The sequence below is a fragment of the Triticum aestivum genome, chromosome 7D (assembly GCF_018294505.1).
Source record: "Triticum aestivum cultivar Chinese Spring chromosome 7D, IWGSC CS RefSeq v2.1, whole genome shotgun sequence".
In the NCBI taxonomy this organism is placed as follows: Eukaryota; Viridiplantae; Streptophyta; class Magnoliopsida; order Poales; family Poaceae; genus Triticum; species Triticum aestivum.
In genome coordinates, this window is record NC_057814.1 from 560,639,094 (window position 1) to 560,666,269 (window position 27,176).

Consider the following 27,176-nt stretch of genomic DNA (forward strand, 5'->3'; position numbering starts at 1 on the left):
TTGTCCTTAAACCGCCGCCAGGTCGCCCCTTTATATAGAGAGGTTGACGCCCAGCGGCTCTCTGAGTCCCGGCCGGCTCATAAGAGTGTCCGGCTCGGACTCTCAACTATTCTTGCCTTACACTACAAGTTCTACCATAATGGCGGTTATCACAACGGGCCTTAAGCCATCTCCGGGTCTTAGGCCCATCATTGACCCACCGTCTTCAAGCTTGGTACTGGGCTTCGCGTGATGACCATTATGAGTAACCCGGCCCCTCCTGCGGGTGACTCTAAGGGTTATATCCTCAACACAAAGGGTGTCAGAGAGAAGCATTAGTCTATAATGGATATAGAACTGTGACGCCCGGATAATTAAGCTACAGTAATTCTCTGCTAATGGTGTCACGTCACCACGGTTACTCTTGCTAATCTCGCGTTAGTTCGAAACCGATTCAAATTCAAATTCAAAATCAAAATCAAATCAAACGGTAAAAGTTTTCAAACTTTAAAACTAAAATGTTTGGGTTGTGCCAGATAATGCATAGGTGATTATGGTGGTGAAACCAAACTTTTATGAAATGCTTAACTGCACTAAAATAATTTAAATAGTAGCAAACCTAATTATTTAAATGCCTTTACTAATTAATAAAGTATCAAACTAAATTATTTGGGGACTAGACTTTTTATGACAGTGGACTAAACTAAAATACTAAATTAGATGCCAAGTATATATTTTACAAAAAACTAAAACAATAGGAAACAAAGATAAAATAGAATAAAATAAAGAAAATAAAAGAAAACAAGAAATAATAATAAAAGAAAGGCCGAAACCCCCCTCTCCCTGGGCCTCTCGGCCCAACCGGCAGCCAGCCGGCCCACCCCGTTGCCCCTGGCCTATATGGCCTATTTCCCCACACCCGACCGAAACCCTAACTGCTACCCCCACTCCCCTCGATCCCCCACTCCCCTCGCTCCCCTCCCCCGTCTGGATCGGGGCAACCGCACCCCGACCCCGTCAACGCCGATGCCGCGCGCCACCTCGCCGGTGCCCAGGTGACCACTGCCGTCGCCGGACCTTCCGTGCCTCTCCCTTGCGGGATCGGCCCGCTCGTCGCGCCGCCCGCGTCGCCCATCGCCCCTGGACAACGCCGCCACCACCACGACGCCGTCGACCGCCGGAGCACCACCAGCCACATCGCCGGAGCTGTCCCGCCGTCCTCTCCGTCGCCGGTGCCGCCTCGCCGGACCTCCCCGACTCCTCCTCGAGCCCGCTTTGCTCAACTACAGGGCTCGGTGAGCCCCGTCCTCCCCTCCTCCTCTTTCCTCGTTTGGTCACCGTGGCTAGTACCGCCGCCCACGCGCCGGCCTTGCTGGCCTCGCCTACTTTCGCCACCCACGCCGCTCGCCCGCTCTCGCCGCCCGCGTTCTGCCTCGGCTCCTCGTCGCCCGCTAGCGTCCGGTCGCGCTTGCCCCCTGCTCGCCATACCCTTGCCCCGCGAGCGCCCGTTGACGCTGGCGCATGCCCGTCGCTTGCCCCACCTTCCCCTGCACGCGCCCGCCTCGCCGCATAGCCGCGCCGCGGCCTAGCCGAGTGCCAGCGCCCCGCGCATGACCGCGCCCCTGCTCCCCTTGTCCCGCTCCGCCGCGGGCTCCCGCTGCCGCACGCCGCCCGGTTAGCGCTACTGTGCCGCTCCCCACGCCAGGCCCGCGCCTTCCCTGGCCGACGCCGTGGCCATCGGCCTCCCCCTGCTCCGGCGCCGCGCCGGATTTGCCCGCCCCTGGGCGTTAGCCCATTCGGGCTGGCGCCCATCGCCTGCACGCCCGATCCGCTAGGCCTATGGGCCTTTGACATGTGGGGCCCATGCCCAGAACGTTTTAAAAAAATGAATGAAAAATAATAATAAATAAATAAAATATCAATCAATTAATTAATTAATTAACTTAATTAATTCTGTTTAAATTAACTAATTAAGATTAATTAACCTAATAACTAGTTAACCTAATTAACTACTGTTAATTAGCTAAGCAGTCCCTAACAGGTGGGACCCACCTGTCAGGTTGACCAGGTCAACGGTCAACGTTGACTGCTGACGTCATGCTGACATCATGCTGACGTCATAATTATCTTTTTCTAATTAAATTAATTGTGTTAATTCTAGAAAAGGATAAAATCCTTTTTAAATTAATATAAAATGAACCGTAGCTCGGATGGAAAAACTTTGTACATGAAAGTTGCTCAGAACGACGAGCCGAATCCGGATACGCAGCCCGTTTGTCTGCCACACATCCCTAGCATAGCAAACACGCAACTTTCCCCCTCCAGTTCACCTGTCCGAAAACGCGAAACACCGGGGATACTTTCCCGGATGTTTCCCCCCTTCGCCGGTATCGCCTCCTACCGCGTTAGGGCACGCCTAGCACTGTTTGTTGTCTTGTCATGCATCTGTTTGCATTGTATTCATTGTTTCTTCCCCCCTTCTCTCTCCGTTATACTACGAGACTGACGCCGCTGCTGGTGCCCCAATCGACTACGTTGTTGACGACCCCTACTTGCCAGAGCAACCAGGCAAGCCCCCCCCCTTGATCACCAGATATCGCCTATTCCTTCTCTCTACTGCTTGCATTAGAGTAGTGTAGCATGTTACTGCTTTCGGTTAATCCTATTCTGTTGCATAGCTTGTCATTGTTGCTACAATTGTCGATACCTTTACCTGCTATCCTAATGCTTAGTATAGGATGCTACTGTTCCATCAGTGGCCCTACACTCTTGTCCGTCTACCATGCTATACTACTGGGCCGTGATCACTTGGGGAGGTGATCACGGGCATATACTATATACTTTATACTGTTACATTACTTATGATACTGTTCGGAGATGGGGGCTGAAGGGGCAGGTGGCTCCATCCCGGTAGAGGTGGGCCTGGGTTCCCGACGGCCCTCGGCTGATACTTTGTGTCGGAGCGACTGGGCGGGTTGAGAGCACCTAGGAGAGAGGTGGGCCTGGCCCTGGTCGGCGTCCGCGGTTACTTCAAAATAACACGCTTAACGAGTTCTTGGTATTTGATCTGAGTCTGGCCATTTGGTCTATACGCACTAACCAACTACGCGGGAACAGTTATGGGCACTCGGCGTCGTGGTATCAGCCGAAGCCTTTGTGACGTCAGCGACTGAGCGGCGCGCGCCGGATTGGACTGGAACGCCTGCTAGGCTAGGTCTGCTTCCGGCCGCATTTGCAACGTGCAGGTGTGCAATGGGCGATGGGCCCAGACTCCTGCGCCATAGGATTTAGACCGGCGTGCTGACCTCTCTGTTGTGCCTAGGTGGGACTGCGACGTGTTGATCTTCCGCGGCCGGGCATGACCCAGAAAAGTGTGTCCGGCCAAATGGGATCGAGCGTGTTGGGTTATGTGGTGCACCCCTGCAGGGAAGTTTATCTATTCGAATAGCCGTAATCTTCGGTAACAGGACGACTTGGAGTTGTACCTTGACCTTATGACAACTAGAACCGGATACTTAATAAAACACACCCTTCCAAGTGCCAGATACAACCCGGTGATCGCTCTCTAATGGGCCGACGAGGAGGGGATCCCTGGGTAGGATTATGCTATGCGATGCTACTTGGTGAACTTACCATCTACTGTCTCCTACATGCTGCAAGATGGTGGTGGCCAGAAGCGTAGTCTTCGACAGGATTAGCTATCCCCCTTTTATTCTGGCATTCTACAGTTCAGTCCACCGATATGGCCCTTTACACATATACTCATGCATACGTAGTGTAGATCCTTGCTTGCGAGTACTTTGGATGAGTACTCACGGTTGCTTTTCTCCCTCTTTTCCCCCTTTCCATTCTACCTGGTTGTCGCAACCAGATGCTGGAGCCCAGGAGCCAGACGCCACCGTCGACGACGACTCTTACTACACCGGAGGTGCCTACTACTACGTGCAGGCCGGTGACGACGACCAGGAGTAGTTTAGGAGGATCCCAGGCAGGAGGCCTGCGCCTCTTTCGATCTGTATCCCAGTTTGTGCTAGCCTTCTTAAGGCAAACTTGTTTAACTTATGTCTGTACTCAGATATTGTTGCTTTCGCTGACTTGTCTATGATTGAGCAATTGTATTCGAGCCCTCGAGGCCCCTGGCTTGTATTATTATGCTTGTATGACTTATTTTATTTTTAGAGTTGTGTTGTGATATCTTCCCGTGAGTCCCTGATCTTGATCGTACAAGTTTGCGTGTATGATTAGTGTACGATTGAATCGGGGGCGTCACAAGTTGGTATCAGAGCCGACTGCCTGTAGGAATCCCCCTTTCCAACTCCTTGGCCGAAGTCGAGTCTAGTCATTGAAAAAGTTTTTACTAACTTGGTTGTGCGGCTTACGGGCCCACGTCGCCATTGGGTGGTATTAGGATCTTTTATTCCTCGATCTATACTCTGGGACTCTGATCTCTCTTATATTCGGGTTAAATGACTTTACTAACACTGACTCTAGGTTCTCGTAACTACTTCCACCCGGAGAGCCCCTTACTCCAGATGATTACTTGGTCCACCGAAGGATTTCGAAGATACTCTCTGATGTTCTCTCGAGACTTTGAGCCTGTTGCTTTTGCAATTCCCTACCACCGAAACATCCCTATGGATAAATACTTACACCTATCGTTTTTACTTTTATTCCCAGTTGATCTTGTTATTCCAAGATACCCCGAAATTCTCTCTAATGTTCCGAGAATACTTTGTGCCTACTGCCTTGCAGTTCTTGCCACATGAATATCCCTACGGATAATTTCTCACACTCACCGACTATCCACTCATCCCAAGTTGATTCATGTATGTCACCAATCTTCGAAATACCATTCAATCTTCCGAAAATCCTCAGGAGCCTATTGCTCTTGAAATTCTTACTTGCTTGCATTATGGTTAACCCCATAAGTCTAGTAATCTTATTGGCGTCCTTTGTCATTATCATTTTGAGTCCGTTGATTCAATAACTTGCGAATGTTCACCATCATCAGTTGAATCCTAGGATTATCCTTCCGGCTCAGACGTCATTTGGATATGAGCTGGTTCTTGACCAATCAATGCCTTGATCGGTTGTGCTTCTAAGTCTATTGAACTTATTCATTTTCGATCAGAACGATTGCTTCTGATCCCTTGATCTGGAAATCTTAATTCCTTTGCCTTTGAGCTTTGATGTAGTTAGTTGTTTCTATAATTAAATACCTTTGCATTGTTTCTTCCATTGGTGGTGTGCAAATGCTCACATCAACTCCGTTCTGGACCGTCAGATCCTTTGTTGAATTTTCATCCGACAGTGTCCTTTGTACACAAAAACCTCGAGAAGTTCTTTCCCTGATACATAATGTCATTGCTAAATCCTATTCTTTGATATGGCCAACGATGCTCTGCTTTTGAGCTTGAGTTATTTACTTCTGAACTTTGTAGTATATGTTTCTAAGATGCCCTGATGGGTTGAGCCTATACCTTCCCTAAAACCGTATGCACCCGAAAGTTTACACAAGTCATACCATTCTGGTGTTTTACCAGATAATTTTCTGCTCTACAACTTCTTCGAAGACGAGAAGTAAATGATAGGTTAGGCATTGAAGAAGTGGGAGTCGACCTTGAACTTTGTGTTCATGCCCATGGACCCGATGTGGAACTTATCATGAAAGCTTCTTGTAATAATAATTTTCCCTTGTTTTAAAATCATCTTGTATTTTGTTTTGGTCCTTTGCAATCGTGGTTTTGACCATGATTGTTCTTCTTTGATCCCATTTCGCGGACAAGTTTAAGCACTTGTCTTCTACGGAGCAATACCCCAGTCCAACCTCTACTTTGATCTGTCGTCGAGTATTACCCCCTGGTATCTCGAGATTATCAGGAGCAACATAACTTCTTATGAGTTCTTCATCAACTAATATTCTTGCCAATTCCATTTTTCCAACGGGTTCCGAGTTGTTAGAACCCCTGAAGGACACCGACAACTGAATTGAGTCCGCACTACGATTCAACAACTCTTGGTAACCTTCATTACTTACGAGTTTGAACTTGATCATGTCATTCCTAGCCTACTCGGCTACATCATTATCGTGCTGATTTTAACTATGCTACCTGGTCCTTAATCACGGAGCACAACCTTCGACGGTGAGCTAATCTTACGTCGATCTTCCTCGTCATATCATTCCTCCTTGAACAGCAAACTTGATTTCGAGTTTGTGTCGTACCCAGGGTTCCAATAACCTTTCGCTTCATCATTCCTTTGACTTGATGTCATCGCCGATCGATTACATCTTCATGGAATCTCTCGACAAATGTGTCGTGATCATCATGAGCATTCTGAGTCCTTCCAGAATATCAATTGAATTCATGATGAGAAAGACCATCCTTTCCCTCGATGATTTGTGTTATCATCGGCCACTTTACTGCCTTCCCTCCAACACAAACTTGTTCGTGTTTCGTGTTATACCTTAGGATCCTTGCTATCCAGCATTTGTTCTTTACCTTGGAGTATTACCATCTTTTATGTCAACAATGTCGTGAGAATTTCACCACCTCTTAAGAATTCTTGATATAGTAATACTTCTCGCCATCTCCATTCATATTTTGGTCCCCGTGTTGTTTCTAACCGGGATACCAGCCATTTAACTATGATGTGTGAAGTCAAAACTTCTAGCAACCCTATTGCTTGTAAGTTAATGAACGTTAGTTACATTCTTTGTGTATTGGATATCGTATCACCCTTCTAACATTGATCTTGCTACCAAAGCCCATATTTCGGGTGCACCTTTCAATCAATGTTTGATTGTGTATGTTTTCCTCGAGCATACATCATTATATCATTTGATATGACGAATGTTATCTCCTTGTTCACATAATTGTGGAAATCAATCTTTTGGAAATCTCGATGAATTGTCCTTAGCCCATGAGCCACCTCCTTGTCCTCTCCTTGGGTTAATGATGAACTCTTGTTAACGGAAATCACTTCATAGTTCATTTCCTGAGAATCTTACAGTGTCATCCCGTCAATTTGTCGGGCACCTTTTCTTCTCAGGCATCCTGAGTCTGAGGTTTCCTAACACCGATCAGATCTGAATCTCGGTCAGCTATGATGGTTGGAGCATATTTTCAAGAGTTATAACATTGGTCTTTATATGACCCGGTAAGGTGATGTCATGCCTAGCACACTTGACCGGAGGACCTATTGTTATAGTTCTTCCTTTCAGCAAGGTTATCCATTCTTCCATGAGGAAATTGTAAAACTTATTCTACAAGTTGTTCCTGATGGATCCTTTGTATCCAAAGTCCGACCTTTGCTTGAAGACCATGCCAATGCTATCTCGAAACATGTCTGTGGTACTCCGATTTTTTTTACAAGAACATTTGAAGCCCAATGCTAAATGATTCTTGCTCAATTATCCAAACACCGTTGTATGGGTAGTGTCATGAAATTTCTCTCCCCTACCTAAAGAGTTTTCTACATTATATCCTGTCATGGATATCATGCTCATCTTGTCCTTGGGAAGGATATACCCTTGAAATATGTGTTTAAACACATTTTCCTTTCCATTGTTTTATTTAATCTGATGATCACCCTTTTCCTTTCTGTTGAGGATATAACCATTAGAGTCACCCGCCCAGGAGGGGCCGGGTTACGTCATAATGATCATCACGTGAAGCCCAGTACCAAGCTTGAGGATGGCGGATCAATAATGGGCTTAAGACCCGGAGGCGGCTTAAGGCCCGTAGTGATAACCCGCCGCTATGGCAAGACTTGTGATGTAAGGCAAGAGTAGTTAAGAGTCCGAGCCGGATACTATTATGAGCCGGCCGGGACTCTGAGAGCCGCGGGGCGTCAACCTCTCTATATAAAGGGATGACCTGGCGGCAGTTCAGGACGAGAGATAACAGATCGAGAGCCAGGCATAGCAATTAGCTCCCTGGTCATCGAAACCCTAAGTAATACCACCTCAACTGGACGTAGGCTTTTACCTTCACCGTAAGGGGCCGAACCAGTATAATCCTCATGTTCCTTGTCCCGCTTAACCCCTTTAAGCTTCCTAGCTGTGATGGCTCCACGACTAAGTCCTTGCACGAGGACATCTGCCGTGACAATTCCACAACAGTTGGCGCCCACCGTGGGGCCAGCGCACGGTGGATTTGAGTTCTTGAAGGGCAGCTTCCAAGGGCTCAAGGGATACACTGTGGGCCAGATGACCAAGAGTCATCGCGGCAAGCTCTACATCGACGATGCAAACTGGGGCCCCGATGCCGGCTCAATCGAGTACGGGTACCGGGTCCCCTTCGGCGGAATCCATGTCTTTATTGGCAAGATTGGTGAGCCGGGCCTTGAGCCGGACCTCTGCACCGATCTCATCAAGACGGCTCAGCGTGCACGGCCCGCCCGGACTCTGCCTGCCTTGAAGCATGCTTTCGTAGGATGCGTCCATGGAGAACTCTCTGAAAGATCTGGATCTGGCGAGGAGACGGCCGCTCGCTCTGATGGCGAGTCATCCACAGAGGAGACCGACTCGTTATACCAACTTCAAGATGACAGGCTCAGGGGTTGTTCCGATGGCGACAGTATTCCGGACCCCTTTGAGCCGCCGAGCCGGGTTGGAATCTTTATGGCTGGCGCATAACCTGTTCAAAACCCCGCCGCTGGGGCAGGAAGCCCTGCGCCCTCGCCGGCTCAGGTGCTGATGGATCTCATGGACAAGATGACGGCCCTGTTAACCGCTACGGTCGCCCCAGCGGATCAAGCTCGGCATGACGCGGAGATGGCACAGTTGAAGTTGGATCTAGCAAAGGCCAAGGAGGATCTGGCGGCGGAAGAGATCAGGATGGCTGCAGAGAGGGCGGCTCTCGACGCCCAGACTCAGCTGATTCAGGCGCAGTCTTTCTGGCTCACGATGGATCAGAACGCGTCCAATGAGGTCATCCGAAGGAGGCATCAAAAGGCCCAATCTCGACTCCCTCCGGTTTACGATCCTGAAAACCTCTTCAACACGCCTGGTGCAGGGCCTAGTAACCCGCCAGAGATCACGGCGCCCCAGGCTGGAACGCCAGTTCAGCCCCAAGTGATGGGGCCTCCCCGGGTGAACGCCGCCCCGCCTCAGTACGTGCCAATACCACCGGGTCATTATGCCAACCCGTTGGAAAACATGGTCGCCGCGGCGGCGCGACTGGCGGCTCTCCCAATCGAGGGCGACTCTCCGACGGCGGTTGAAACCCGCCGGGTCAGAGAACTTCTTCAGATGGCTCTGGCGCAACAGGAGGCATATTCATATAGCCGGGACAGGATTCATTCAACCCCTCGTCCAGGCCGGAGCCCGAGTTATAGCAGACACATGGTCGCAGCAACCGGCTCTAGCAATGTCCGACGCCGTGACTTGCCTCCAGGCCACGGCCCGGTTCATAATGGAGCTTTTAACGCGGTAGACCAAGACAGAGCACGACAAGAGGCGGAGCAGGCGGCTCAGTTGACGGCTTACCAACCACTCCCGGCTTATCGGTCGGCTTCCATCGACGCGGGTATACCTACGAGGACTGGAGGTTCCTTGTGTGGTGCCGGCTCTCCGTAATGGACGTCTGCCCAAGGATTTCAAAGGGCCGAGGAAGGTACCTAATTACACGGCTGATTTGCAACCCGGAGCATGGATCGAGAGTTACGAGATGGCTATGGAGTTGCTGGAGGTCAGTGAAGCGGCAATGGCCAAGTACTTCACCATGATGTTAGATGGGACTGCCCGCACTTGGTTGAAAGGGCTGCCACCGAACTCTATCGGGTCTTGGGCTGAGCTAAAAGCCCGGTTCATCCAAAACTTCAAAGATACATTTAGGCAATCTATGTCAATTGTGGATTTGACTAACTGCAAGCAGCGGGAGGGTGAGTCTACAACCCATTGGGTTCGCCAGGTCAAAGAGATAATACATTCATCTGATAAGATGGATGCCGGCTCTGCAGTCTTAATGTTAGAGCGGAATTGTCGCTTTGCGCCCCTGAAGATGAAGCTCGGGCGGCTCAAGCGTGATTGCAATGATATGGGTACGCTGATGGCGGCTCTGGTCAAGTACGCCGACTCTGATAGTACCAAGGATCCCGCGTCGGACGATGAAAGGACAGGGAAGGGAAAACGGAACAGCAATGGCAAGGGCGCCCAGCATAACCCGGCAAACCAAGGAGGCAACAAGCGGAAGGCTGATGGCAGTATGGAGTTTGTGGCCAACGCCAGTTCACAGGGTAACAACCACCGGCGCAAGGGGAGACCATCTCCCCGAGCCGGCGGGTCAGGCCCGACGCTTGAACAGTTGTTGAATGAGCCTTGCCCAAGGCATGGCTCTAGGGAAAAGCCGGCCACTCATCTATGGAAGGACTGCGCAATCATGAAGGCCTTTAAAAATTCCAATGCTTTCAATGGCAACAGTGGCCCGGGCGGCGGCTCAGGCGCTGGCGGTTTTCATGGCCCGGGCGGCGGTTCAAATTCCAATTCTCAGAATGTTCAAGGGGGCTTTAATCAGCAGTCCGGCCAGGGTCATCAGCAGCAGCAGGGGGGATACCAGACCAATCCAAAGCAGCTCAATGGTGGACAGTATCATGTGTTTACCACCAGTCTGTGCAAGCGAGTTCAGAAGCTTCATAAAAGGGCTGTAAATGCTGTTGAGCCGGCGGTTCCACGCTATTTAAGATGGCCTGAGCAGCCCATTGTGTGGAGTAGGGAAGATCACCCTCCCTGGGTTGATAATCCGGGTCACCTGGCCCTGGTGGTGGCTCCTCAGGTGGGGGGATATAAATTCACTAAAGTGCTCATGGACGGAGGCAGCAGCATCAACATCCTCTATTATGAGACCTTCCGTCGTATGGGATTGATTGATAAGAACCTCAGCCAGTCCAATACTATTTTCCATGGGGTGGTGCCTGGTAAGTCGGCATATCCAGTTGGTAAGATCAAGCTGGAAGTGGCCTTTGGAGATGAGTACAACTACAGGGCAGAAAAAATAACCTTTGAGGTGGTTAAGATAAGAAGTCTGTATCATGCTTTATTTGGGCGGCCGGCTTACGCCAAGTTCATGGCACGGCCGTGTTACGTGTACTTGCAGCTCAAGATGCTGGGTCACAATGGGACCATTACGGTTCATGGCAGCCGAAAGATAGCCTTGGAATGTGAGGAAGGTGACACGGCTTACGCGGAATCTGTTTGTGCCACAGAGGAGTTGAAGTTTTACAAGGACAATGTTGACCCGGCAGACATGACGTCTTTGAAAAAGCCAACCACAGAGCATGAGCCGGTAATGAAATTTAAATCAGCTGATGAGACTAAACTTGTTGACTTTGTTCCAGGTGACTCATCTCGGCAGTTCAGCATCAGTGCCAATCTGGATCCGAAATAGGAAGGCGCGCTCATCGAGTTCATCCATGAGAACAGGGACATATTTGCATGGAAACCTTCTGACATGCCGGGTGTACCTAGAGAACTCGCTGAGCACACTCTCAATATTGATCCGAAATTTAAGCCGGTTAGGCAATTCCTCCGACGGTTTAATGAGGAGAGGCGGAAAGCCATTGGTGAGGAGGTGGCCCGGCTCTTGGCGGCCGGGTTTATTGTTGAAGTTTTTCATCCAGAATGGTTAGCTAACCCGGTGCTCGTGCTCAAGAAGAACGGCACCTGGCGGATGTGTGTGGACTACACGGATTTAAACAAGGCTTGTCCGGCTGATCCTTTTGCTCTCCCCCATATTGATCAAATTATTGATGCTACGGCGGGTTGTGAGCTCTTCAGTTTTTTGGATGCTTATTCTGGATACCATCAGATTAAAATGGCAGTTAAGGACCAGGAGAAGACGGCGTTCACCACTCCCTTTGGAACCTTCTGTTATCTGTCTATGCCTTTTGGACTCAAGAGTGCACAGGCAACTTACCAGCATTGTGTGCAGAATTGTCTTCATAACCAGATTGGGCGCAACGTTCATGCCTATGTGGATGATATCGTAGTTAAATCCAGGGAGAAGGAGACCTTGGTAGATGATCTTAGAGAAACCTTTGATAATCTCTGGGTTTACAAGATGATGCTTAACCCGGCCAAGTGTGTTTTTGGTGTTCTTGGAGGCAAGCTCTTGGGTTTTCTGGTTTCTCACAGAGGCATTGAAGCTAACCCGGAAAAGATCAAAGCAATCACCTCTCTGGCTAAGCCGGCGTGCATAAACGACGTCCAGCGTCTGGCGGGTCGCATCGCCGCTTTGAGTCGGTTTATAAGCCGTTTGGGTGAAAAGGCCATGCCACTATACCAGATGATGAAGAAAACAGATGACTTTATCTGGAATGATGCTGCTAATGCTGCTTTTGAGGATTTGAAGAGACAGCTGGCTGAACCCCTAGTCCTTGCTGCTCCCGTTGACAAGGAGCCCTTATTGCTATATGTGGCCGCTAACACACGAGCCGTCAGTGTGGCTGTGGTGGTGGAGCGTAAGGAAGCGGGTAAGGAGTATCCGGTTCAGCGGCCGGTTTACTACGTCAGCGAAGTACTCATTGAGTCCAAACAGCGGTATCCACACTGGCAGAAACTTGTTTATGGTGTGTTCATGGCAAGCCGGAAGCTTAAGCATTATTTCCAGGGTCACCCTATCACTGTGGTTAGTTCTGCTCCCCTAGGAGATATCATTCAAAACAGAGAAGCCACAGGAAGAGTTGCTAAGTGGGCTATAGAACTTGGGCCTCATGGTCTAAAATACATGCCGCGCACTGCTATCAAATCTCAAGCATTGGTGGATTTCATCAACGATTGGACAGAGCTGCAGGTGCCTGAAGAGAAACCGGACAATACATACTGGACTAATCACTTCGACGGGTCTAGACAATTAGAGGGCTCGGGGGCTGGAGTTGTATTAACTTCCCCTCGAGGTGACAAGTTTTGCTATGTGCTACGGTTGATGTTTCCCTGTACTAACAACGCGGCTGAGTACGAGGCCTTGCTCCATGGTCTTCGGATGGCTAAGGAGATGAGCTTGAGCCGGGTAAGGTGCTTTGGCGACTCATATTTAGTGGCCCAACAAGTGTCAGGCAAGTGGGATTCCAAGGACCCTCTCATGGCGGCTTATCGCCGCGAAGTTGATGCCATTGCTGGACATTTTCAGGGTTACCAAGTAGAGCACATCGATCGCAGGAAGAACAAGGCGGCTGATGCATTAAGCTGGCTGGGCTCTCAGCGAAAGCCGGTGCCGCCTAATACTTTCTTGGACATTTTGCATAACCCTTCTATTAAGTTGCCTACAGAGGGAGACTTGGTTGTTCCTGACCCGGAGGCACAGTTGGTGGCGGCTCTCCACATTACCCCAGACTGGACAGTACCATACTTGGCTTACATGACCCGGGGAGAATTGCCTGAGGATGAAACTTTGGCCAGACAAATAACCCGGCGGTCTAAGTCAATGATAATTACCAATGGCGAGCTGCATCATCGCAGTGTCACTGGAACTTTCCAGCGTTGTGTTTCCCCTGAGGAAGGTCAAGAAATTTTACGTGAGATTCACGAGGGGGATTGTGGCCATCATGCCGGCTCAAAATCCCTTGTGGCCAAGGCTTTTCGTCATGGTTTTTATTGGCTGACGGCTCATGCTGATGCAGAGGACTTCGTCAGTAAATGTGACGGTTGTCAGAGGTTCTCGCGACGGGCTCATGTGCCGGCTCAAGAGTTGAGGAGGATTCCAATTACTTGGCCATTTGCAGTCTGGGGGCTTGATATGGTTGGGCCTTTTAAAAGATGCAAGGATAAGAAGACCCACCTCTTGGTGGCGGTTGACAAGTTCACAAAGTGGGTTGAAGCAGAGCCAGTTAGTAAGTGTGACGCAGCCACAGCGGTTCAGTTCATGAAGAGGGTGATATTTCGCTTTGGTTTTCCACACAGCATTATAACTGACAATGGTACCAATCTGTCTAAAGGCGCTATGGAGGAGTTTTGTCAACGAGAGCATATTCGGCTTGATGTTTCATCAGTGGCTCACCCTCAATCCAATGGTCAAGCTGAGAGAGCCAATCAGGAAATCTTGAAGGGCATCAAGCCCCGGCTTTTGGTACCTTTGCAACGGACGCCGGGTTGTTGGGTGGAGGAGTTACCCTCCGTGTTATGGAGCATCAATACTACTCCTAACAGGTCTACGGGTTACACGCCTTTCTTCATGGTTTATGGAGCGGAGGCGGTCCTCCCTAGCGACATCCGTCATGACTCGCCTCGAGTGGCGGCTTGTGTTGAGGCGGATAATGAGCGGGCGCGTCAAGATGCTCTTGACTTGTTGGACGAACAGTGTGATGTGGCAGCAGCTCGCTCGGCGATTTACCAACAAGACCTGCGCCGCTATCACAGCCGCCGGGTTAAGTCCAGGGTCTTCCAGGAAGGTGATCTGGTGCTCTGGCTCATCCAAGATCAAACAGATGCACACAAGTTATCCCCGCCTTGGGAAGGGCCCTTTGTGGTTAGCAAGAACTTGTACAACGGGTCATACTACCTTATCGATGTTCGGGAGCACAAAGATTCACATAAGTCGGAGGAAGAGACCTGTCGGCCGTGGAACATAGCTCAGCTTCGGCCTTACTACACTTGAGGCACCGGCTCTCATAATGTACATATTTCTATAGTCATGTATATATTATGATAAGTAATAAAGCAGGACCTCTGTCGTTTTCTCCTCCAAAGGTAAATGTGTTATTTCCATTACAACATTACATGGTCACTTGGAGGTGGATCCAGCTTACGATCGTATTCGAATTTAGCCGTTAACAATATGATCACTTGGGGGCTTCCTGTTCAAACATAGGTCGTATTCGAACCAAAGAGAACATAGCTGTCGATACCCACTTGATTGGCAAATTGCCGAGCTCATTGGGGAGTTTTTCTTGATCATATTTGAATCATAGCTCAACCCCCTTTGGGAACCGACGTGGATCATATTCGAATCAACGTCGTTAAACAACTCTTAAGGTCATTTGGGGGCTTCCTGTTCAAACATGGGTCGTATCCGAACCTAAGAGAACATAGCTGTCGGTACCCTCTTGATAGGCAACGCCAAAGCCACTGGGGGCTTTATGATCGCATTCGAATCTTAGCTTAACCCCTTTGGGACGGTTCTCTGGTCGTATTCGAACCAGAAGCCCCTAAGTTTTTTGGTTTGCAACAAGTTCTTTTGATCATATCAATGGTGTGCAAGGGCGGTTCTTACTCCGCCGGCTTTACTTTGATTAACAATGTTGATAGCACACAATAAGCATTATCGATGCTGGTGAACCGGAGTTGAGTTCTCAACCTCATTATTTGGGTTACATAAACCGGAAGTGTACTTGAAGGCTTGCAGGTATGCTATTATGGTTACCTCGAAGATATAATTGAGAGCCGATCTTTTATGACTTTGGTTAATATTCCGGGCTCTATGTAAAATATATGACTCTCAGTGCGGAAAGCCGCCTAGAGACTTGTGATTTGTTTTCTATGCAGGACAATGAAAGACAGTTCTTTAAACTTAAGGAAAGTAAATGATCAAACATAACCCGGAGGAATATAAAAGAGCAGCTTCAACGGAGTTAAGCACTCCACACGTGCACGATGGCACGACAAAATTAAGTGTTTGTCCTACTCTATTACAGGACTCCCCGAGTCCAAAAGGTGAGGCATTGTTTTTAAGGCGTAACCACGAGCCGCCTAGGAAATCAAGGTGCTTGTTGGGTTGAAGCCCCCGGCTCATCCCTCTCCGCTCCTCCGGCTGTTTCCATGACCTGGAAGGTTGATGATTTCCAGTCAATGCCGCTCAAAGCTTCAAATTGAGCCTCATCATCAATTAACCCGGCCGGGTCAACTTCTGGGGCGAAGGTATGCTTACGAATCGGAGGGATCAGGCTGACTACTTCATAGCGTGGAGTTGGGATCCTCTGATTCTCCACATCATAGCCCGGCTGATACTTGGTAAGGTCTGTGTCATTTCCAATCAAGGTGGCCACCGGGCGCACGCTCTTCACACAGGCGGCGAAGTCTTTCTGGTCAAAGGGGGTGCCGTCTTCCTTCAGGCTGGGGTATCCAAGAGCGATGTCGGCCGGGTCTAGCTCCGATAGAAATGCCTTGGCCCGGCTCAGAGCAGCTATGGCTCCGGCTCTTGCAGAAGCCCGTCTCAGCTCTTGGAATCGCTGAGGAAGTACGGCAAGCCGCCTGAGTACATCTGCCAGGTGAGTGGGAACATCATTGGATAGAGCCACAACGGCTAAAGCACGTTGTGACCCGGTGTAAAGTTGCTCCACCAAAGTGTAAACCGCCTTCAGCTTGGTCAGCACGTTCTGGTTGAGGTTGGAACTCCTGGGACCTGTATTACAAAGTCAGGTGAGCTGATGGCAATGGTGGGACTTATCAGACGTAAATGATGTAAACTTGTTAGAAGCTTACAGAGTAACTTACCGAAGATTGCGGCGACCATCTGCGATACATGGCGTTTTAAGCCGGAGAGTTCGGCGGTTCTTTCAATAAGAGCAGCCTCCGCTTGTTCAGCCCGGCTGAGCAAGGCAGTCTTCTCATCGGCCCAGGCTTTTCTCTCTGTTTCAAATTTTTTCTTCAGTTTTTCTTGTGCAGAGACGCTGAACTCAAATTTGGCATTGGCCTTCTGGGTCTCATTTTCCTGAGTTTTCAGGCGGGTCTTCAGATCAGAGATTTCCAACTCAAGTTTCTTGCAGGCAGCCTGTACAAGTTCCGGGTTACAGGTTGAGTGATTATCATGCAATATTAAAGTCCCAAGCACTTTGCAAGCAAAGACACTTGGCACTTGGGGGCTAATGTAGGCTGAGAAGCTTTATTTACAGTGCCGGTTCATGAAAATAAGTCCCAAGCACTCTGCAGGCAAAGGTGCTTGGCACTTGGGGGCTAATGGGCAAAGTTGCTCAATTACTTGATTAAAACATAAGGTAAAAGACCGGTTCACCTAGGCTGTTTAACCCGGCCCTTGAGTGTTACCAGGTAAGCCGGTATTAAGTCTACAACATATTCTGTCATAAGTAATAGACTTGGGGGCTAGTATGGTAAGGATGACTATGGAGTAAACAAGGGAATTATACCTCAGATTTTTGCTGTATCTGCTTCACCATGTCAATTTCCAGGTCCCGGCTGTTGTGCACTTGACCAATATAACCAGCAACAATATCTCCAATGCTCAAGTTAGCATAGTCAGTGATATCCAGATTGGCCCTGCGGCGCTCCAGCAGTTCTTCTTTAGCAGAGCATCTAGCCAGCACAGTAGGTCTTCCCGGCTCAACATATTCGGTCCGGGTAATCACCACATCCGGGTCGTCGGCCGGTTGAGCTGGGCTGGGAATCTCCGGGTTGTCAGAAACCCCCATGGTTTGTTCTTCAGTTGGAGCGGTGGTTTCTGGAGCTGGTGCAGACGGCGGCTCAGAGGCAGAGGCGTTGGGTTCAGTCAAGACCGGCTCTTCGACCGGGTTACTTTTCTTTGCCCTCTTGCTGAGCTTTGCTTGTGCACTGCAAGTCAAAAGGTTAGTGCAAAAACATGAGTAGGATAAGCACAAAATAAGCTGATCATCATTACCCGGGTGCGGTCTTGAAAGCCAACAAGTTAGATTGTATGGAGTCACCAGAAGAAGGTGAAGTTTCCTGATAGTTTGAATCAGACGAATTAAGTGGTTGACGAGTGACGCCCGCTAAAGGATGAAAAGGATATAAGTTGGAGATAACCTCGGTCCGGCTCTTCCTTGATGCTTCAGGTAAGCCGGAGGAGAGGTCTGCATCCTTGTTGGTCCGGGTGTGTCTCCGACTCTCATGAATCTGTCGCTTCAAAAGAAATTGAGAATCTTGATAAGCTAAAGGATGTGAAAATCTTACTTTCCGGGTTACTCTTAGGACTTTCAGCCTTGGCAAGGGCTCCGAGTCGGAGGAAAGTATAGTTACGTCTTCAGTCACCGGGTTACTGGCTCTGGTGTCCTCCTGCTGATAATCAGTGTCAATAAGGTGGTTAAGAACAAACAAAAACAAAGAAGAGCATAAGAATCAAGGGCTACCTCTGACTCGGAGGTGTCATCCAGCTGAAGCAGCTCTGAGGCGCTAGGCTTACTCCCCTTCTTGCGGGGAGCGGCTCTCCTGGCGGCTTTTTTAGCCTTCCTGGCTTTTTTAGCAGCCTCATGGTCATACCTGACCTTCCAGAACTTATCATTAGCCTAAAAAATACAACAAAGGTTTCTTGAAGTTAAGACGAAAATTGTTAAAATGGAAAGTAAAGTGCTCAGATCAGTAGCTTACCGCCGGAGCCGGGTTAGCTTTGCAGAAGGGACTTAAGCCGGTCCTCCCGCAATCTGCTAAGCTCTCGTTCAGAAGGGACTTGGTCATGCCATCAATGACGTCTTCAGGTAAGTCGTTGGGGCTGTGCCGAAGAGGATCATCCTTCCGGCCCGTGTAATCACACATTAAGCCGGGGCGGCGGCTTAGAGGAATCACCCGCCAAGCAATCCAGACCCGGACCAGATCAACGCCGTTAAGGCCGTTTCCCAGAAGAGCTTTGATTTTGTTGATGGTGGGGATAAGTGGTTGACGCTCAGCTTGAGATAATTTGTCTCGCAGGGGGTGGTTTGACTCCAGACGCAGGGCGCGAAAGCCGGGCAGAGGGTTCTCATCAGCCGGAGAAGTATCCTGGCAGTAAAACCATGTCTGATTCTAGTCCTTTGGGTGGCTTGGCGGCTCAGCATAAGGAAAGAGACAATCCCTCCGTCGTTGAATTGATATTCCACCAAGTTCCAAGCTAGGCCCGTTGGCGCATTCATTCTGGCGGTTCAGGTAAAATAATTCCCTAAAGAGTAGCAGGTTGGGTTCCTCTCCAAGGTATACCTCACAGAACACTTGAAAATTACAAATGTTCGACACGGAATTGGGTCCAATGTCTTGAGGTCGCAGATCGAAAAAGTTCAGAACATCTCTGAAGAATTTTGAGCCAGGAGGAGCAAAGCCCCGGCTCATGTGGTCGGCAAATACAACAACCTCTCCGTCTTTTGTTTGAGGTCTCTCTTCGGACGGGTCAGGCGCACGGTAGGACATGACCTCCTTTTTGGGCAGGTAACCAGTTTTTACGAAGTCATCTCAGGTGCTTTCAGTAACGTTGGACCTCACCCAGTTGCACGTAATGGGTGCCTTGGGAGCCTTGGGCGGCATTGTGGAAAATGGAAGCCTATGACAAAGGAAAATTTCCGGTTCAAATTTAAGCCAGAGAAAATTTTTAGTTCAGTATTCAGGACGGCGGTTCATGAAGGGGCCTAATAATATATGACTAATTGTGTCAGGTTAATTAAGCCGCCGTGGGTATTATGAGCAATTTAAGTTATTTAACTCTATTATGAGTAAGCCGGAAATTTCACAAAGCATGGCTTCTTTTAAGCCGGCGATATGAGCCGCTATGGCTGACAGACGCAGTTTTTGTCTAAGAGTTGCATAAACAAGTTTCACAGATCACAGGGATTATTTTGGATCAAATGATCGTCCAGAAAGGAAAAATTTCTAGACCTAAAAAGCTGATACAGAGAAGTTCATAAGCTCTAAACGAGATCTGTTTGCGGGCAAGAGGGATCTGCTAGCATAAGAATGGGTGAGAAACTACTACCGCAGGAATTTTGTACCATTTTCGGATCAAAAGGAGCCGTGGTGGAGGAACTGTGAAGAACTTGAGATGAAACTACGAAGAACAGGGGAGAACGACAGAACCCTAATGCGAATCTACTGTATGGAATGGCAAGGACTTACTGGCGCTAATGAGCCGTGGAGGTCGCCGTCGTTTCTCTGGACCAGTTCAGGGTGATGCAGCGGCCGAGGTTGAGGAAGACGAGGTGCGCGGCGGCGGCGGCGGAGCTCGGGCTCTGGAGCGTCAGAGGAGGAAGACGATGCAGGAGAAGAGTGACGAAGGCTTATGGGCCGGGCCTATTTATAAGGGCCGGCTGGTAAATAGGCGCGGGAAAAGAGGAGGCGGAAGACATGATTATCTTGCCGCAGAAACGCCTCGATTTTCGGTATGGTCTTTAAAGATAAGATCCGTTGAGATATGACAGAATAAAAAATGAATTTAATGGAAGATGACGTCATGGCGGGTTACCAAGAATTCAGAAGATGACGTCACGGCGGGTTATAACCTTTGCACAAGCGGAAGCCGGAAGATTTTGAAGATTTTTGAAGATTGACATGAACCGGTTCAAATCAACCTGGGGCCTAATGTTGAGGATATAACCATTAGAGTCACCCGCCCAGGAGGGGCCGGGTTACGTCATAATGATCATCACGTGAAGCCCAGTACCAAGCTTGAGGATGGCGGATCAATAATGGGCTTAAGACCCGGAGGCGGCTTAAGGCCCGTAGTGATAACCCGCCGCTATGGCAAGACTTGTAATGTAAGGCAAGAGTAGTTAAGAGTCCGAGCCGGATACTGTTATGAGCCGGCCGGGACTCTGAGAGCCACGGGGCGTCAACCTCTCTATATAAAGGGATGACCTGGCGGCAGTTCAGGACGAGAGACAACAGATCGAGAGCCAGGCATAGCGATTAGCTCCCTGGTCATCGAAACCCTAAGTAATACCACCTCAACTGGACGTAGGCTTTTACCTTCACCGTAAGGGGCCGAACCAGTATAATCCTCATGTTCCTTGTCCCGCTTAACCCCTTTAAGCTTCCTAGCTGCGATGGCTCCACGACTAAGTCCTTGCACGAGGACATCTGCCGTGACAATTCCACGACAGTTTCCATTATTTTATTTAATCTTTCTTGTGATCTATATGATCTAAGAAGTAATAATTCACTGCTTATGTAAACACCTCGGTGTACTACTCTATCAATAAGACCCTGTTACTATTGTTGATAACATTCCGATAGCCACCGATGGACGAGAACCTTGCCTATTGGTCTGCCTCGTTCAACGAGCAGGAAAATGGTTCTCTTCGTCCCTCGCCCTTGGTACCAACGTTGTTGCCAACATAGCTGGCAGGCTACCCTCTAACATGCCTTGCTATCATGACCGTGCAACATGTCAGCCCCCTTCCTAATTTTAACCCACATTGTGGGCCCATAACCCACAGTTCCACAGGATCGAAACCTGACTCTCCTGTACATCCCTGTTCGAAGTTATCCCTTGCGCTTCGTTTCGTATGTAATTTGCGAGCCACCTTCCTAGTGATCAATTCTGGTATCAGACACAATACTTATTCCCGTTGCTCTGAACCCCTTTCACACTCTGTTTCAGGCAATGAACGATTGCCTATCCGCTCGAAACTTCTTATTGCACTGTCCTACTTTGCTCTCAATGTGTTTCATTTGTTCAACTCGAGAGATACTCATATGTTCATTCGTGGGATAACCCCCGGTGATTACCCCTGGTAGCGTTCTATCGTTGTCAAGCTGCCCCTTTCCTATTCGTAAGTACGATGGAGATCCTTAAGAAAGGATGTCGGCTTCATCATGATGACCTGAAGCAGAGAAGTGAAGACATCAACATAGTGGATAGACCTCTTCGAGAAGCTCTACCAAGACGAGAAGATCCGTTAGAATATCGTAACCAGACCTTTCCCCCTTACTCCCCTTCTTAAAATCTCGGGACGAGATTTCTTGTAGTGGAGGAGAATTGTGACGCCCGGATAATTAAGCTACAGTAACTCTCTGCTAATGGTGCCACGTCACCACGGTTACTGTTGCTAATCTCGCGTTAGTTCGAAACCGATTCAAATTCAAATTCAAAATCAAATCAAACGGTAAAAGTTTTCAAACTTTAAAACTAAAATGTTTGGGTTGTGCCAGATAATGCATAGGTGATTATGGTGGTGAAACCAAACTTTTATGAAATGCTTAACTGCACTAAAATAATTTAAATAGTAGCAAACCTAATTATTTAAATGCCTTTACTAATTAATAAAGTATCAAACTAAATTATTTGGGGACTAGACTTTTTGTGACAGTGGACTAAACTGAAATACTAAATTAGATGCCAAGTATATATTTTACAAAAAATAAAACAATAGGAAACAAAGATAAAATAGAATAAAATAAAGAAAATAAAACAAAACAAGAAATAATAATAAAAGAAAGGCCGAAACCCCCCTCTCCCTGGGCCTCTCGGACCAACCGGCAGCCAGCCGGCCCACCCCATTGCCCCTGGCCTATATGGCCTATTTCCCCACACCCGACCGAAACCCTAACTGCTACCCCCACTCCCCTCGATCCCCCACTCCCCTTGCTCCCCTCCCCCGTCTGGATCGGGGCAACCGCACCCCCGACCCCGTCAACGCCGATGCCGCGCGCCACCTCGCCGGCGCCCCGGTGACCACTGCCGTCACCGGACCTTCCGTGCCTCTCCCTTGCGGGATCGGCCCGCTCGTCGCGCCGCCCGCGTCGCCCATCGCCCCTGGACAACGCCGCCACAACCATGACGTCGTCGACCGCCGGAGCACCACCAGCCACATCGCCGGAGCTGTCCCGTCGTCCTCTCCGTCGCCGGTGCCGCCTCGCCGGACCTCCCTGACTCCTCCTCGAGCCCGCTTTGCTAGACTACAGGGCTCGGTGAGCCCCGTCCTCCCCTCCTCCTCTTTCCTTGTTCGGTCACCGCGGCAAGTACCGCCACCCGCGCGCCCACGCGCCGGCCTCGCTGGCCTCACCTACTGTTGCCGCCCATGCCGCTCGCCCGCTGTCGCCGCCCGCGTTCTGCCTCGGCTCCTCGTCGCCCGCTAGGGTCCGGTCGCGCTTGCCCCCTGCTAGCCATACCCTTTGCCCGCGAGCGCCCGTTGACGCTGGCGCATGCCCGTCGCTTGCCCCACCTTCCCCTGCACGCGCCCGCCTCGCCGCATAGCCGCGCCGCGGCCTGGCCAAGTGCCAGCGCCCCGCGCATGACCGCGCCCCTGCTCCCCTTGTCCCGCTCCGCCGCGGCCTCCCGCTGCCGCATGCCGCCCGGTTAGCGCTGATGTGCCGCTCCCCACGCCAGGCCCGCACCTTCCCTGGCCGACGCCGTGGCCACCGGCCTCCCCCTGCTCCGGCGCCGCGCCGGATTTGCCCGCCCCTGGGCGTGCACCCATTCGGGCTGGCGCCCGTCGCCTGCACGCCCGACCCGCTAGGCCTATGGGCTTTTGACATGTGGGGCCCATGCCCAGAACGTTTTAAATAAAAAAGAATTAAAATAATAATAAATAAATAAAATATCAATTAATTTACTTAATTAACTTAATTAATTCTGTTTAAATTAACTAATTAAGATTAATTAACCTAATAATTAGTTAACCTAATTAACTACTATTAATTAGCTAAGCAGTCCCTAACAGGTGGGACCCACCTGTCAGGTTGACCAGGTCAACATTCAACGTTGACTGCTGACGTCATGCTGACATCATGCTGGCGTCGTAATTGCCTTTTTCTAATTAAATTAATTCTGTTAATTCTAGAAAAAGATAGAATCATTTTTAAATTAATATAAAATGAACCGTAGTTTGGATGGAAAAACTTTGTACATGAAAGTTGCTCAGAACGACGAGACGAATCCGGATACGCAGCCCGTTCGTCCGCCACACATCCCTAGCATAGCAAACACGCAAATTTCCCCCTCCGGTTCACCTGTCCGAAAACGCAAAACACCGGGGATACTTTCCCGGATGTTTCCCCCCTTCGCCGGTATCGCCTCCTACCGCGTTAGGGCACGCCTAGCACTGTTTGTTGTCTTGTCATGCATCGCTATGCATCTGTTTGCATTGTATTCATTGTTTCTTCCCCCCTCTTCTCTCCGTTAGACTACGAGACTGACGCCGCTGCTGGTGCCCCGATCGACTACGTTGTTGACGAACCCTACTTGCCAGAGCAACCAGGAAAGCCCCCCCCTTGATCACCAAATATCACCTATTCCTTCTCTCTACTGCTTGCATTAGAGTAGTGTAGCATGTTACTGCTTTCAGTTAATCCTATTCTGCTGCATAGCCTGTCATTGTTGCTACAATTGTTGATACCTTTACCTGCTATCCTAATGCTTAGTATAGGATGCTAGTGTTCCATCAGTGGTCCTACACTCTTGTCCGTCTGCCATGCTATACTACTGGGCCGTGATCACTTCGGGAGGTGATCACGGGCATATACTATATACTTTATACTGTTACATTACTTATGATACTATTCGGAGATGGGGGCTGAAGGGGCAGGTGGCTCCATCCCGGTAGAGGTGGGCCTGGGTTCCCGATGGCCCTCGACTGATACTTTGTGGCGGAGCGACAGGGCAGGTTGAGACCACCTAGGAGAGAGGTGGGCCTGGCCCTGGTCGGCGTCCGCGGTACTTCAAAATAACACGCTTAACGAGTTCTTGGTATTTGATCTGAGTCTGGCCATTTGGTCTATACGCACTACGCGGGAACGGTTATGGGCACTCGGCGTCGTGGTATCAGTCGAAGCCTTCGTGACGTCAGCGACTGAGCGGCGCGCGCCGGATTGGACTGGAACGCCTGCTAGGCTAGGTCTGCTTTCGGCCGCGTTCGCAACGTGCAGGTGTGCAATGGGCGATGGGCCCAGACCCCTGCGCCATAGGATTTAGACTGGTGTGCTGACCTCTTTGTTGTGCCTAGGTGGGGCTGCGACGTGTTGATCTTCCGCGGCCGGGCCTGACCCAGAAAAGTGTGTCCGGCCAAATGGGATCGAGCGTGTTGGGTTATGTGGTGCACCCCTACAGGGAAGTTTATCTATTCGAATAGCCGTGATCTTCGGTAACAGGACGACTTGGAGTTGTACCTTGACCTTATGACAACTAGAACCAGATACTTAATAAAACACACCCTTCCAAGTGCCGGATACAACCCGGTGATCGCTCTCTAACGGGGCGACGAGGAGGGGATCGCCGGGTAGGATTATGCTATGCGATGCTACTTGGTGAACTTACCATATACTCTCTCCTACATGCTGCAAGATGGAGGTGGCCAGAAGCGTAGTCTTCGACAGGATTAGCTATCCCCCTTTTATTCTGGCATTCTACAGTTCAGTCCACCGATATGGCCCTTTACACATATACTCATGCATATGTAGTGTAGATCCTTGCTTGCGAGTACTTTGGATGAGTACTCACGGTTGCTTTTCTCCCTCTTTTCCCCCTTTCCATTCTACCTGGTTGTCGCAACCAGATGCTTGAGCCCAGGAGCCAGACGCCACCGTCGACGACGACTCTTACTACACCGGAGGTGCCTACTACTACGTGCAGGCCGCTGACGACGACCAGGAGTAGTTTAGGAGGATCCCAGGCAGGAGGCCTGTGCCTCTTTCGATCTGTATCCCAGTTTGTGCTAGCCTTCTTAAGGCAAACTTGTTTAACTTATGTCTGTACTCAGATATTGTTGCTTCCGCTGACTCGTCTATGATCGAGCAATTGTATTCGAGCCCTCGAGGCCCCTGACTTGTATTATGATGCTTGTATGACTTATTTTATTTTTAGAGTTGTGTTGTGATATCTTCCCGTGAGTCCCTGATATTGATCGTACACGTTTGTGTGTATGATTAGTGTACGATTGTTATGAGTAATTAGATAGATTGTCCTGCATTAAGATGTGTTACAAGCCAATAAAACACAAAACAGCACATGAAGTCACCTATCGTGCGAGAGAGAAGCATTAATATATGTAGCATAAGCATAAAAACCATATATTGTTATGAGTAGTCTGATGTTTCCGCACGTTAATAATATACAATTTGTTGGCACAATGATAGTGCATCTAGTAAGTTCACACTGATCATAATAAAGCTTCCTAGGATACGCATAACAATGATATACACATGTCAGTGAAACATATCAGACCACAAGATGATGCCCTAACCTATTTACTAGGATTTTGTATGGCCGCATGTGTACTTCGCTAATAAAGCACAATCATGTATAATCTAAACCTAATCTAGTCCATTCGAATCGAATTGAATCTACCTTGATGGTTGTATGAGGAGTCCGTCCAATCTAATATAAATATTAGCAAGACCCGCAAGCCCAATCTAGATCCGAGTGCCAGAAGGGGAACATGAAAAAAAGTAGATCTGGAAAAAGGAAATGGTCGAATCAAAGGATATAATACCTGGATGAGGTCGAAGAGGGTGGCATGGTTAACCTTGATGAATTTTGCGTCCCAGATCTTGAGGTCTTCGGCCAGGGCGGCGGGAGCCGCGGTGTTAGACGCAGCGGCACCGGGGGATCGAGTGGCGACGTTGCCTGCCTTGGCCAGGACATGTTTGTTGCAGTACTCGATGACCTTGGAGAGGATCTCGGAGTTGATGTTGGGGATCGGGATGGCTTTGTCAGTGCAGTCATCCTCAATCATGTGGCGGTTGGTCTGCGACTCCATGGCGACCACCTCCTCCACCTCAAACTCCTTGCCGTCGGACGACTTGAGCATGATCATCTTCTTCTCGCCTGCGTTCGAGGTCGCCATCACTGCTGGATCCGGGATTGGGGTGGGGCGGATGAATTTGGGATTGGGGAAGCCCTAGAAACGCAGCGGCGACCGCAAAAGGAGAGGAAAGATTTGGTTGCTGCGGGGTGGGGCGGGCTAGGGTCCGGGGGAATTTATTTATTGAGGCGGGGCAACGCGTGATTGGAAATCTATCGATCGTACATCACAAGGAAACGAAGCCAAGTATTACCATACCAAATCGGATCAAATTTGGATAGAATTTATTTCATGAGATACGAAGGAGCAGGGGTCCGAGCACACTTTCGACCGTCCGACTATATGTAGCGCACACAAGGCTAGAGGTGGTACTTTTACAAAAAGAATGCCACCATTCCGCTATTGGCTTTTGCACAAAACCCCTTTGTCTCTAACATGCAACCCCATCCCTCCCCGGCCACCTCCAGCCAGCCATGGATCCCGATCTAGCATGGAGGTGTCACAGCCTTAGAATATTGCCAGCAAATAGTTGCATCTAGAATACCATTGCATCATGTTTAAATACAAGAAAATGGAATTGATGGAATTTTTCAAAACATAAAATTAAATAAAAGGGAAAAGCACCCTAAAAATGCATTTAGTGATTCCATAAATTCCTTCATTGATGTTTGTTCATTTGGGCAAGGGTTTTGATCCAATCCAAAAATAGTGAAAATTTTCAAGGAATTAATTGTGCTATGAATTTAAATAAATATTCTATTTCAGTTTAGTTTTATATTCATAAAAATTAGAATATAAATTCAAAATGCCTTGAA

General features: G+C 49.2%; 1 protein-coding gene across 1 annotated transcript in view; it reads right to left on the bottom strand.

Annotated features, from left to right (window-relative positions):
• LOC123166598 (SKP1-like protein 1) overlaps positions 1–26,403 on the bottom strand; it is a 39,341-nt gene extending 12,938 nt beyond the window's left edge. The window contains exon 1 of the mRNA XM_044584409.1: positions 26,050–26,403. Within this exon, the coding sequence (XP_044440344.1) occupies positions 26,050–26,403 (354 nt within the window). The remainder of the gene's footprint in view (positions 1–26,049) is intronic.
• Positions 26,404–27,176: the final 773 nt, after the last annotated feature.